General features: G+C 40.5%; 2 protein-coding genes across 4 annotated transcripts; both read right to left on the bottom strand.

Moving 5' to 3' along the window:
* Positions 1-3,857: 3,857 nt before the first annotated feature.
* LOC131238998 (serine/arginine-rich splicing factor SC35-like) lies at positions 3,858-4,496 on the bottom strand. The gene has a single exon (XM_058236565.1). The coding sequence runs from the start codon at positions 4,494-4,496 to the stop codon at positions 3,858-3,860; it is 639 nt and encodes a 212-aa protein (XP_058092548.1).
* A 4,330-nt stretch (positions 4,497-8,826) lies between these two features.
* Positions 8,827-10,500, bottom strand: LOC131240390 (protein LIGHT-DEPENDENT SHORT HYPOCOTYLS 4-like). 3 transcript variants are annotated; one of them, XM_058238581.1, is made up of 3 exons: positions 10,099-10,500; positions 9,872-9,975; positions 8,827-9,752 (listed from the first exon to the last, which is right to left on the bottom strand). In XM_058238581.1, the coding sequence occupies exon 3, from the start codon at positions 9,625-9,627 to the stop codon at positions 9,043-9,045; it is 585 nt and encodes a 194-aa protein (XP_058094564.1). In that variant the 5' UTR covers positions 9,628-9,752; positions 9,872-9,975; positions 10,099-10,500; the 3' UTR covers positions 8,827-9,042. The 3 variants fall into 3 exon arrangements, with proteins under 3 accessions (XP_058094564.1, XP_058094567.1, XP_058094565.1); XM_058238584.1 differs by having other exon boundaries at positions 8,827-9,758; positions 9,872-9,956; XM_058238582.1 differs by having other exon boundaries at positions 9,872-9,956.
* Between the last annotated feature and the right edge of the window lie 1,565 nt (positions 10,501-12,065).

The raw sequence follows: 12,065 nt of genomic DNA, 5'->3' as shown, positions 1-12,065 counted from the left end.
ACCTACGCCCACCCACCTCTCATCACCAATCATGGGCTCTAGAATGGCTAGAATGAGGGGGTTGTAGGTGGTGATCAATCTCTTGGTGGTGCGGATAGTTCGATGATTGCCTATCCCTCGGGCATTCCACACAATGATGCTATTCATTACCAACACCCTCTGAGTTATCGGCCCTTCTTTTTAGCATTCTTAATCTGGAATTCCAGGCTCCTCTAACATACTAGATTTTGCTTCGCCTTCTCTGGGAGTTTGTAGTGCCCCCGAGTTGTCCATGATGGTCAGCCTCAATAGTACGGCAGGGAAAACTGAATTTCTCCACCATCTCATCATTCTTGTGGTCTCTAATGGGAGTGGCTAAGCAAGTTCCCATTGGCTGAGAATTCTGAGTTGGACGATTTGGATTAATACTTTCTTTCATTGGCAAGAAATATGGAGAAAGATCTACTTCTATGCTTCCCCTGTCTAAGTCTGTAGAGAAAGGGGAAGCAGTTTGCTATGATGGACTGACATAGGGCCCAAATTCTACCGCCGTACGATGATGAAAATGGGAAGGAGTCAGAGCCTCTCCTAAAGAAAGAAGCTCAGGTAGCCAGTAAGATGTTGCTAATAGAGACTGGCCCATATTTGCAACCTCCGAAATTTGAGCAGGCCTAAGTGGTAGGCAACCCACTGATTTTGATATTCTTAGTTTGTGATTTCTTGGAGCAGGGAACAGTTGACGAACCAATGAGCTGTTGGGAGGGGTTACTCTTCGAGAAAGTGAGTCGTTGGAACACCAAGATTTCTCCTTGCTGATGGGGTATGGCTGGTCAGTAGCTTGGGTTGATGATTTGGTGGGGATCGCTCTAATCACTGATATAGGTTGGACGTGTTGAGTGGAAGTGGAATTAGGGGAGTTGCCAAGTCTAGTCCTAGGCCTTTTGCATGGGGAAGTGCAATTGGAAATAGTTGGTGTTTGTTGAGGGTCAAATATTACATATCAAACCCCAGTTATTGCCTGATTTTACGTACATGATAATGCTTAACGTCATATTTTAATTGTGTTTTTATTGCAGGATGTAATCAGGAGCGTGGACTGAAAAATAGCACTAAAAGCATTGATTTGACACTCCGAAGTCACCAGAGCAAGGGACGCACTCCAGAGAACCAAGATCGACGGAATTACACACCAAGGATCCGCAAAAATTAAGAAATTGAAGCTCAAGCAACCTGAAAGTCAGCCAGAATGCAAGATCACTGAGTTTCCATCATCTGTTTGGCTTGAAACTTTATACATGGCTCGAGAACCAAAAACTAACCATACATGTCAAATTTCAGCCATTGGATCCCTCTGGAAGTGGCCCAACGGACATATCAGCCCATAAATCAGTGATTTGGGGCCCGCTTGGTATCTGAAAATGCTTCAATTTTGGTTTCAACTCCTTAAATGAGGCAGCAAAACAGATGGATGGAGCAAATTTCTCTCGAACATCACTATGGGCCCCACGTGTATATTGCATGTACACAAGGTACATGAGCACGAGAGGTACACCGGACTGGGAGTCCGATCAAAACTCGGATTGACCGAGTCTCCTTCTCAAAATAGGAAATCGTGTTTCCTGTGGCATGAAACAAAGCCGCGGTTGGATTATTGTGGGCCACCACCATGCGTCGAAGGTCCGATCCGGACCGTCCATTGGAATCCCACCAACCCTCATATCACCACTTAGGTGACACAATTCCAGGAAATAGTGTTGATGGGTTCCTAACCTTTCAAACACAGATCAGATGGACGTAAGATCAAGTAGGTGGGCCATATCAAAATCACTCCAAAACCATTCATTCCCACCCGAAATCTCGCCAAGAAGCTAATGGATGGAGTGGATTTTCTCACCGACGCTGAACAGGGGCCCACCAATCATTACAGCGCAATTTTTCTGTGCAGGCCATGCGTCCGTGAAAATCGGACGTGATTTGACGTTATGGCCCACCAGAATGGCCCATTCGATCGATCTGGACCGTCCATATAAAAGCCAAGGAAGAGTCAACCAGTGCCACGATGCCAAATTCCAAGGACATACCGCTCATGTCTTGTAATTTTTGTCAAAATGCAAGTCAGTTTGCATTGTGTTCTGCTGCGAAAGGTGTTGTGCACGCTGCCGTGCATAAACAGCACTTGCGCATTCTCCACCGCCTAAAAACCAAACTCGAGCCATCGTCTGCAGGACTGATAAATGGAGAGAGAGAACGTGGGAGGAGGGGATCGCGGCTTGGGTGCTTGAACAGCTGGACGTGAGCAGGGAGAACGTAGAGTTATTTGTTTTTTTTCTATTTATTTTGGATTTAGCTCAATCATGGTCGGCTAAACCTCTTAGCTGGGGCTAAGAGGTGAAGCTTGTGGCGTGATGGGACTGACTCTATGCCTTTGATTTATGCTAGACTGACTGATGTTGATTTCAGTTAAATTAAAAGGAATACTTTCAGTTTTTTTTATGGTTTGTTGTGACTGAAATTACAATAGATCTGCGATGGCTTTGAGTATTTCTTCCTCCTTTTGATGTTTATGACGTCAGGAAGCCCTGTTGTTCACCATCGTCTCATGGGCATGGTTGGATGACAGTATCCTTCCTAACCTTCATGCTTTGTTGATTGGTTGGTAATTAGTTTAATTCTGTTGTTTGCTTGTCTCCTGGGCATGGTTTGATGATGGAATCCATTCTAATTTATATACCTTTCATCTCTTTAAAACTATATTAAAGGAAGTTCAGTTTAATTTTCATGGTGATGGCATAAGATCTTCCTGATCTCTACAAGTGGATCCTCCGAATCCCTAGTTTCCTTCCTATAAATTCCTTAAGTTTTAGATTAGTATTTCACTATTATTCCTCAAAAATCATTCAATTTAGATTTCATCTTAATCTAGTTCTTGTTCTACTTAGTTTCAGATAACGTACAGGTATCAGTCCCTTGGGATTCGACCTCGGTCTTACCGAGTTTATTACTACATCACAACCCTATAATTGGGGAGTGAACAGCGTTGCCGATGTACAGAGAGAGGTGATCGAGTTGTATAGGATTAGGTTTAGTTGAGAACTGGGCATCTCGTCGAGGTTATTTCGGGTAGCAACTTGCTAGCCTAATACTGCTATAGTCTTCAATGCAGGGGGTTGTGTGGCAGAGGGCCCATGATCTATCCAGAGAAGATTTGGGAGCGAAACTTTTTCTGGGTGGTCATGTGGTCGATTGGGAGGGCAGGGATTCCCTTGTTTGTGTGAAAAAGGAACTATTTCTGAATGGGCATTTGATCGAACATGTGGGCTGCGTTCCCTGGCATCCACCTGCCCAGCTCCAAACCTTCTGATTACCCATTCTCGGGTGCTTTCTGTATGGACCCGCTTACTTCTATGTCCAAACTCCACCAGGCTGGGAGGATCAATCACATGGATTGGTTCTAGATCTGCAACTATAGAGAAAACACCCTCTCCCACGACCAGTTTAAGTACTTTTTGCAGGTTCACTCCAGGTTTAAGCCGAATCTTGATTCTTACAAACATCTGAAATATGTCGTAATTACAATTTGGATCGACTTTGATAACCTTACCAAAGTAGTTTGCCAGATCAATAAAAACAGATTCCAACCACGCATGGGCGGGGATTCCATATAATCTTACCCAAAGACCATCTGCTCCTATGGTTTTAGTTGCGTCCCAAGGGCAGATCTCTGTCAACCCCATTCTCTCGTGAAGCTCATCGTCTGCCATGAACTGGACGAATAATTCCTGTTTAGATTTGAAGCAGATGAGGAAATGGAGAGGGGGGATCCTAGCAATGACAGCGGCGGACGAGCTGAAAGAAGAGTTTCTCAGGTGGTGTGTAAGCTAGATAATCGAGATCATGTTAGATAAGGCTTTTCCGACAAGAGCAAATTTGAGTTGGGTTAGCTTGGTCTTAACGGCCTGCTTATCTGCGTTGGTTATGTAATCTTCAGGGGGATTGGGATACTTAGGGAGTGGGTTAGGGGCTGAGGAAGGATATTTAGTGGCTTCTGCGAAGGAGGGGCGGGATTGTTTGGAGATGGGGTTTGCAGGATACGCAGGTCTCGGATTAGATCTAGGGTGGGGTATATGGGCCAAAGGGTTGGAAGGGCGAGGACCGGTTTTGGGGACAAGGATGTCGGGCGGGTTTACCCTCTTTCTAGCAATCTCCACCCGGACGGATCTGCCATCCATCTTACGGCCATTCAACACACCCATTGCTGCTCTACCTTCTTCCTCATACTGAAACCTCACAAATGCGAAAACCCTGGGACGAGACGAGTTTGGGAAGCATGGAATGTGTACATCTAATACCTTCCCATATCGTTGAAAGAATTTGTAGGTATCTTCATGGTTACAGTCGAAAGGGGGATTTGCAACAAACAGAGCGAATCCTCCCGACCCTGCATTCCTGAGTTTTCTTCTTCGATCATCAATATCCGAAGCTCCGGTGTTGTGTCTCCCCCGTAGGGAAGCTGCCATTTCAAAAGTTCAAAGACCTTGTTTCCTATCCCCCAAAGTATCACAAGTTCGAACTGACATTTACGAGATTTGAGTCTACTACTGACAGTTCTCCATCTGAATACTACGAGATTTGAGTCCCACCTTCACACAAGGAAATGCTCAAAATCCACAATTTGGGAAGATTTTGGAGTTGCAGGTGCGGCGTTTGGGTAGATGGCCATCTCAGCAGTGGAGAAAAACACAATTTGAAAATGAGAATTTCTACTTGAACTAGACAAGTAATCTAGCCCTAATTAGGCTCTAGAGTCCAGTTGCACAACTGATGGATGGAGTAGATTTTACATATACAATATGGTGGGCCCACAGATTTTGTGTGTTTTAACTGCTGTTCCAGTCCGGTTTTCGTTTTTCGGTGGGAATTGGTCTGGGACATCATAAGAAGCATTTGTTGAATGGCTCATATTCAAATTCAAATTCAAAGGTCAGGATCATCAATGAAGCATGAAGATGTTACGGAAATGCTTGCTGCTTGCCTTAGCCGAAACATCTAAATTCACGTGTTTTGTTGTATTATGTACAATGATGATACGTACAGAGCTATCTGAGCTATCTGTATTTTGGATATTGAAAACTTCCAAAACACTAACTTACATTTGCTTTCATACCGTAGTATAGATTTCAAAAACTCCCATAATGGGATTCTTTTGTGTTTTGTGGGAATGAAAGTGCTCCCTCAATCCACGTACATAACTGTTCTTTTTTCTATTTTCATTTTCTTTTGGAAATTCTACGAAAGAGTAAAAATACCAAAAATCATGAGTTATTATATGTTTTTCTCAAGTACTTGGTCAGAAAACACATTTTATAAAATCTTAGATTCTTGAAAATTGTTGGAAGTTAGTGCATAAACTGAAAAGTTTTAGAATTCCTAATGGTTCATTGCGAAGTTTACCACAGAAGTTCATCCAATATGTAGAAGAAATGCAAAATGCACTCTCTTCACACCTCGAAACTAGGTGGGCATGTGTGATATCAATGCCGATCAACAAGAGGTGCCCATTGTTTATGATCCATTTTTCAAATCGGGTCGATACAATCATCAGGTGTGTTGCCCATGCACAAAACAAATTAACTCTTAAACGAAAATTGACCCAATAATCAAATTGGAGGTACACTTGTGGCCAACCTTATTTTTAGATCAACCTAATTTTGGACATATGGAATCAACAGAATAAGGAATACTGTCCGATGAGCGGCTGGAGCGCATTCTTTCCCTGCACTCAGAGAGCCACATTGCATTGCCTAATAAATAAATAAAACCCTCATCCAATGAGATATTAAGGGTGCATTAGGTGGCACAAAATATCATGAATTGAAATTTGGTGAAACCAAACACACCCTTAAAATAAAATATAAAATTAAAATTAAAAAATTTAAAAAAAAAAAAAAAAAAAAAACACACACACTCAACAAAATTTTGAAAAATAAAATAAGTGTAAAAAGAAATTTTTGGCATAGGCATAAATGACCGTAATTATATTGTACATAATGTTAATCCTTTCTTTAAAATTTAATTTCTTGCATTCTCAAAAGCTCGAATAGCCTTCTTCTACACTCAGGAAACTTCTTAACTTTTCTTTTTTTTCTATATAAATACCAAATACAATTGGCAGATCAAGCACTATGTTGCTTAAGAAAATCATAGCAATTCATGATTTATACTTTCGATTTTTATTTTTTTTGTTTTGATTTTTTTAATAACTTTGATAATAGCAAATTTAATATCATTTAATCAAACTTATGTTATTCAGAAAAATAAAAGAGAATACGTGAGTAGGTACCAATCCACCTGTAGATCATATTACAAAGCTCCCATGTGATCCAACTACATCGCACGCAGGAGTCTCCTGATGTATGACCATCTTAAGTCAATTGTGTCCTTACGATAAAATTGTGAGCAGAAATGGAAAAGGAGTATCTCCATCTAAGAACCCACTTTGTGATTCAGAAGATTGACCGATTTCCTCTAATAAACAACTCAAAACTAACATGTGATTGCTCATTATTTTCTTAAATAGCTCCACAAAATTTAAAGCATTTGCACAGATATCGACTTAAAAACATGCATCTTCTAATGAAAACCTCAACCAAAATAATTAGCATCAGTAGGCGATCTAAACAGATCGATAAGAGATTTTGCCGTGTTGAAAAGCAATTGTTTTTATCGAAATGCTTTTGAATTGTGGGGCCCTTTCATCAATTTTGCGACATCTTTGGCTAATCCTAGGACAATTCTATGATTTTCAGACATGCTTAGTGGTGGGAATAGATCCTCAATTTTCTTAATGGTAGTTTTATGCCCACCACTCAAAACCCCTCAAAAGAAAAAGTAACCTAGTATCTATGCCTTTGTGGTATTCTCCCTAGTGGGCCACACCGCACAAACACATAACTAAAATCAAACGGTAAAGAGTCTACCTCTTCAAGTTTAGAGAAGGTTGAGAGAATTATGGGACCCCCCAAAATGCAAATAAAGAATCAGATATTCCAAAAGTAAGGCCCAACATCACCCTATCATGGGCTTTAACTGTTTACTCACATAGATGGGCTGTCGGCCAGATTGATTAGGAAACTGCTTTTGAAATCTCATTACACTATTTCATTCTTGTACCCATTTGAACCTAACATAAACACCCTTTCTTTTTAAACATGCACCCTTTTTCTACATTTGGTATTAGAATATTAACGTGGTATACTTAATTCATAAAGTATAAATATGAATCAAATAAGGGTTGCTCCTCTAGTGGTGGCATACCCATCCAAATCTCCCTATGATGAACTGATTGTGTACCACTAAAAAATGTTCCTCATCCATTTATGTTATGCATTCAAGATACCACAGCGAGGTTCTGGGAGATTTTCAATTATGACCGATATCACCGAGATTTTGAAATTTTCACAATACTGTAACAAGATAATACAATAAATGATATTATCAAAGTCCCAGAAGGTTTTAAAAAGGTTTTTAAATAGTGCAATATTAACTTGAAAATTAGTAAGAACATTAAGGAATTTGCTATATATATATATATATATATATATATATATATATATATATATATATATATATGGTAAATTTTCCCATGATATCCTGAGCAAAACCTCAAAATTTCAAATTCTCTCGAGAAATTTCCCAGCCAAGAAATTGCCAAGAACAAGATCTGTCACTACGGATATTGCTTCCATGAATTTATTGCATTTCACAACCTCATATAGACAATGCACCCTTTCTTTCCTTTGGTATAATAGCTCAATGTCTACATCCTTCTCTCTGAGATCTTTATTGTCTTTTGAATCTTGTTAGATCTCCCCTGATCCCCCTTTTTAGGGTTCCTGAAATTTGTAAATTTTACAGATATATATGAAGTTCTCTTTTGAAAAAAAAAAAAAAAAAAAAAGCTCAATGTCTACACCCTTTCTTTCCAACATTTGCACTTCAAGGATCATAGCAGTGTGATTTTACTCAAGTATTTTACTTACGTTAACATATCTATAAAGGAATTTAGATGAACATTTGCATGTAAAGGACTTGATAGAGAGCATTCAAGAAAAAAAAAACCAATATTTATTTTTAAAAGCTGAGAAATCTGAAAGAATAAGCAGATCGTGTTCCTATTGGAACTCCTATTTCAATGGAAGTGACAGCACGTGCATATTAGAACGAAGACTTTCAATGGAGTTCAGATGGGCATTAATGAGATTGGCATTTGCCAAGATGCCAAAATTCACTAGATGGTCATTAAAGCGATTTGCATTTGCAAGATCCCAAAATTCACACCCTAACATCACCTATTCAGATTAGCCTTCGAAAGGTTAATGTTGGAATCAAAGAAAGAAGAATAAAAAATAAAAAATAAAACAAAGCAAAAAAATAAGAAAAGGTTGAAAGAAAGTGAGGAAGATTGTAGAATTGAAACAAATACAACCATTTCCCCTATCGTAAAACATATGAAGAATGATGAGGGTCTGACACATAAACCTAGTTTTCTTCATCCTTTTAATAAAATAAAGTGCCTTTTGCCACAACCTACAAATAATCAAAAGAGAGATTGGCCCCATGTCAGAATCTATCACTTGCCATATATGAGTTTGGATTTTCAACTACACACTTATATGCAATGCATACTAAATTTCTGAAAGATCACACAAAAGCTAATTACCAAATCATATTCTTACTACAACAACACCTACTTCCACTAATACTACTGATATGACTACTATTACTACTACTATAATTACTAAGCATTATAAGAAAATATGAAGGAAAAAAAAAAAAACGAATACCCACTACTCTAAACATAAGTTCCATTAAAAGAAAAACACAATTCATGGAAAAACATCCTTAAGTATATGGGAATTAGAGAAGTAGCAACCCATATATAACTTACCCATCAAAAGAAAGTAACTATTGTAGAGCTAAGGCAACTCAAGAGCTTAAGACATTGAGAAGTTGTGAAATACTCTTTCATCAAGCTCTCTAATTGATCATAATCTAGTAATGGTATCATAATGGTGGTGGGTCATTGTTAACTTGCACCGTGGGCAGCGCTTGCGGGGGAGGGCGCTTCCGCTTCTTCTTCTCATAACTGATCCCCCGCGCCTTAGACTGCAATTCTCGGACCTCTCGCAGATATAGCCTCACTGCTCGGGCCCCAAATGGGTTTGCCTCTGGCTTGCCCCCATTCTCCTCGAAGGCGGCCCTCAAGCGGCCAATGAGGGCATCGAGGCTGCCCCAGGCTTGGCGGAGTGGGCAGGGGCAAGGAGCGGGAGGGTTAGGGTGGCCGAAGAAGGGGCAGATTTGGGTATGGACCTTGGTCTTGCCGAACTGGTCGAGGTAACGGAGGAATTCGAGGACGTGAGCCCCACTGCAGCGGGAGAGGGAGAGCGGGGGGCGGTGGTTTCGAAGGTATTGGCCGAAGGTGTTCCAGTCGCGGCGCTTCTGGGATTCGTATCGGCTGGGAGTGGGTGAGGAGGACGAGGAGGTGGTAACGATGGAGGAAGTGGCAATTATGACGGAGCTGGCGTTGGTGGCGTCGGAGCTGGAGCTTTCTGGGTGTGGAAGTGAAGCATCCATCTGGACGGAAGACATCTCCTTTTGGCGCTGATGCTGGTGTTGGTAGTGTGATATGGTTATGATGTTGATTCTCTCTTCGGCTTTTCTTCTCTTTTCCTCCTCTTCTTCTTATTCTACTTCTAGGGTTTTTTCCTCTTCTTCTGTTTCTTGTCAAAGAGAGAGAGATAGGTATTTGTAAAAGAAGGAAGAGAGAGAGAGAGAGAGAGAGAGAGAGAGAGAGAGAGAGAGAGAGAGAGAGAGAGAGAGAGTAAAAACTAACCAGATGTAATGTATTTCAAATGAAGAGATCAGACAATTCTTTTTCTTTCGGCTTCTTGGGTGTCCTCTTCTTTGTTCTTCTTGACCTGGCGTACAGTGGTATTTCTGCGAGAGAGATAAAGAGATAGAGAGAGATAGAGAGAGATACAGAGATGGATGCACTTCAGTTGAAGAGATTGCGCAACAAGAGTCTTCTTCTTCTTCTTCTTCTTCTTTTACTTCTTTTACCTCTTCTTCTTGTTGTTGTCCCGTTGTTTTGAGCTGTTGATGAAGAACTAACTCTCAAAAAGCTCTGATTTTTGGGCAGATTTTCACTGCTTTTTTTAATTCCCTTTGTTGGCAAGCTTTGGAGAGAGAGAGAGAGAGAGAGAGAGAGAGAGAGTTGATGTTGGAGAGAGGATGATGAGCCGAAATGGGTAGAAGAGACGGAGATTTCACTCTCTCTCTCTTCCCTTGTTGGGGGAAGCTTCTTTTGTATGTTTTGATGTGGTGATGGGTACTAAAGTTCTGAGAGGAGTGAATTTGGTAGATTGATGCTGAGAGAGTGATGGTTTTCTTTCCAAAAAAGGGAGAGCAAGCAACTGAATACCACAAAGCGGAGAGAAGGGAGAAAGAGAGACTACAGGAGAGGGAATAGGTGAAACCCTTTTTACGGCTTTTGTGGAAATGGTAAGAGGTTGACAGTAGGTCTGAGGTGACGGAGACAGGGAAAAGTCACTGTAGGGTAAAAAAATATCAGACAAAAACTTCGTTACTCTGGCAGAGTGTGATGGATGATACGCAGGCACTTAGAAATTGAGTAAAGTGAGTCAGATTAAACTGTCCAAAACAGGATTTCCAGTTTGGATGTATCATGAACTACACGTTATGGTTATCCGATTATCTGACTATTGGATACAGTACACTTTCTATAAAAAAAAAAAACCTTTTCAAGTGAAAAATATACAAAAATAACCTGTTTGAACAAACAACTGTAGCAAATGAGTCGTTAGGATTTATTAACAAATCTCACTTTGAGACTGTGACTTGGTGGGCAGTGGATTCCACAATTTATTCCGTTCAATCTGCATTAGTATATGCCACCTGTACAATATATGAGCGCCGGCATATCAAGATCATAATCTGCCCGAGTATCATCTCTCTCTCAAAAAATACTAAGCGAATATGACATGATTTTTATTCTTTTCACCCTCAAATGTAATGAGTGATAGTCTCCTCTCTTTTTCCCATTGACTATAATACCCTTGGTCGGTTTTTGTTTCTCCTTTTCATCTCCTCTTCTGAATTACATTAGTTTAGCTATAATTTGCTCTAATCTCTTCTCTTTTTATTTATTTATTTCATTTTTCGACAAGGAAGCATTAGTAAATTGGTAACTGCTTTGGGAAGTTGATACCACGCAGATGGAGCGATCAAATATTGTCGAGCGATCTCTCTACAGTAGTCAAGTCACGGGTATGTTCGTATGGGACCTTACCTGAAAGGGCTACTCCGAATCTAATCGCCTCTAAATAGCGATCATCTGCAAAGAAGCCGATCACTGGATGTCAGTGCTACTACTTCTTCTTCTTCTTCTTTATATATATCACAATGCAAAAGCTGGAAATATGTAAACATGTAGGTGGGTAGAAATTGATCCCAATTGAGATGTTAAACCAGAAACATCAACCGTGCTTGCTAAACCAAAAATTGGAGCAATGCTGAAATCCCCTATATGGACTAAATGTCGGGGGACTGCGGAAGCATGCAAAGTTGAATCAAGTGGAGTAATCCAATCGCACCAAGCAAGCAACAGTAAATACTATGAAAATAGAAAACTATAAGAGATAGAGAGAATACCGGTTTCGAACAAGCCTCAAATCTCCCTTACAAGCCCTTGAAACCCTAGGAATGAATTAGAAAGCCTTAGATACCTCCCAATCCCACCAAGCACGCAGAGATGGATCAGCGTGCGGTCTACAATGGCCTAGCTCACTATAGAGCGATAGGATTCGTTAATGTCGAGGTAGAATTGGATTCCAAGGTTGTGGTGGGGCTCTTAAATGGGTCCCTCCATCTGAGCTGGCATTGGATGTATTGGTTGAGGAGGATAAAGAGTTTAAAAGTTGGCCGCCAAGTCTGTTTTTCTCACATGCCAAGGGAAGGGAATAGTGCAGCTGATGGGGTAGCCAGAATGGGAGCCGATCATTAAATCT

The sequence above is a fragment of the Magnolia sinica genome, chromosome 3, assembly GCF_029962835.1.
Source record: "Magnolia sinica isolate HGM2019 chromosome 3, MsV1, whole genome shotgun sequence".
Classification (NCBI taxonomy): domain Eukaryota; kingdom Viridiplantae; phylum Streptophyta; class Magnoliopsida; order Magnoliales; family Magnoliaceae; genus Magnolia; species Magnolia sinica.
This window is presented reverse-complemented; position numbering and strand designations above follow the sequence as displayed.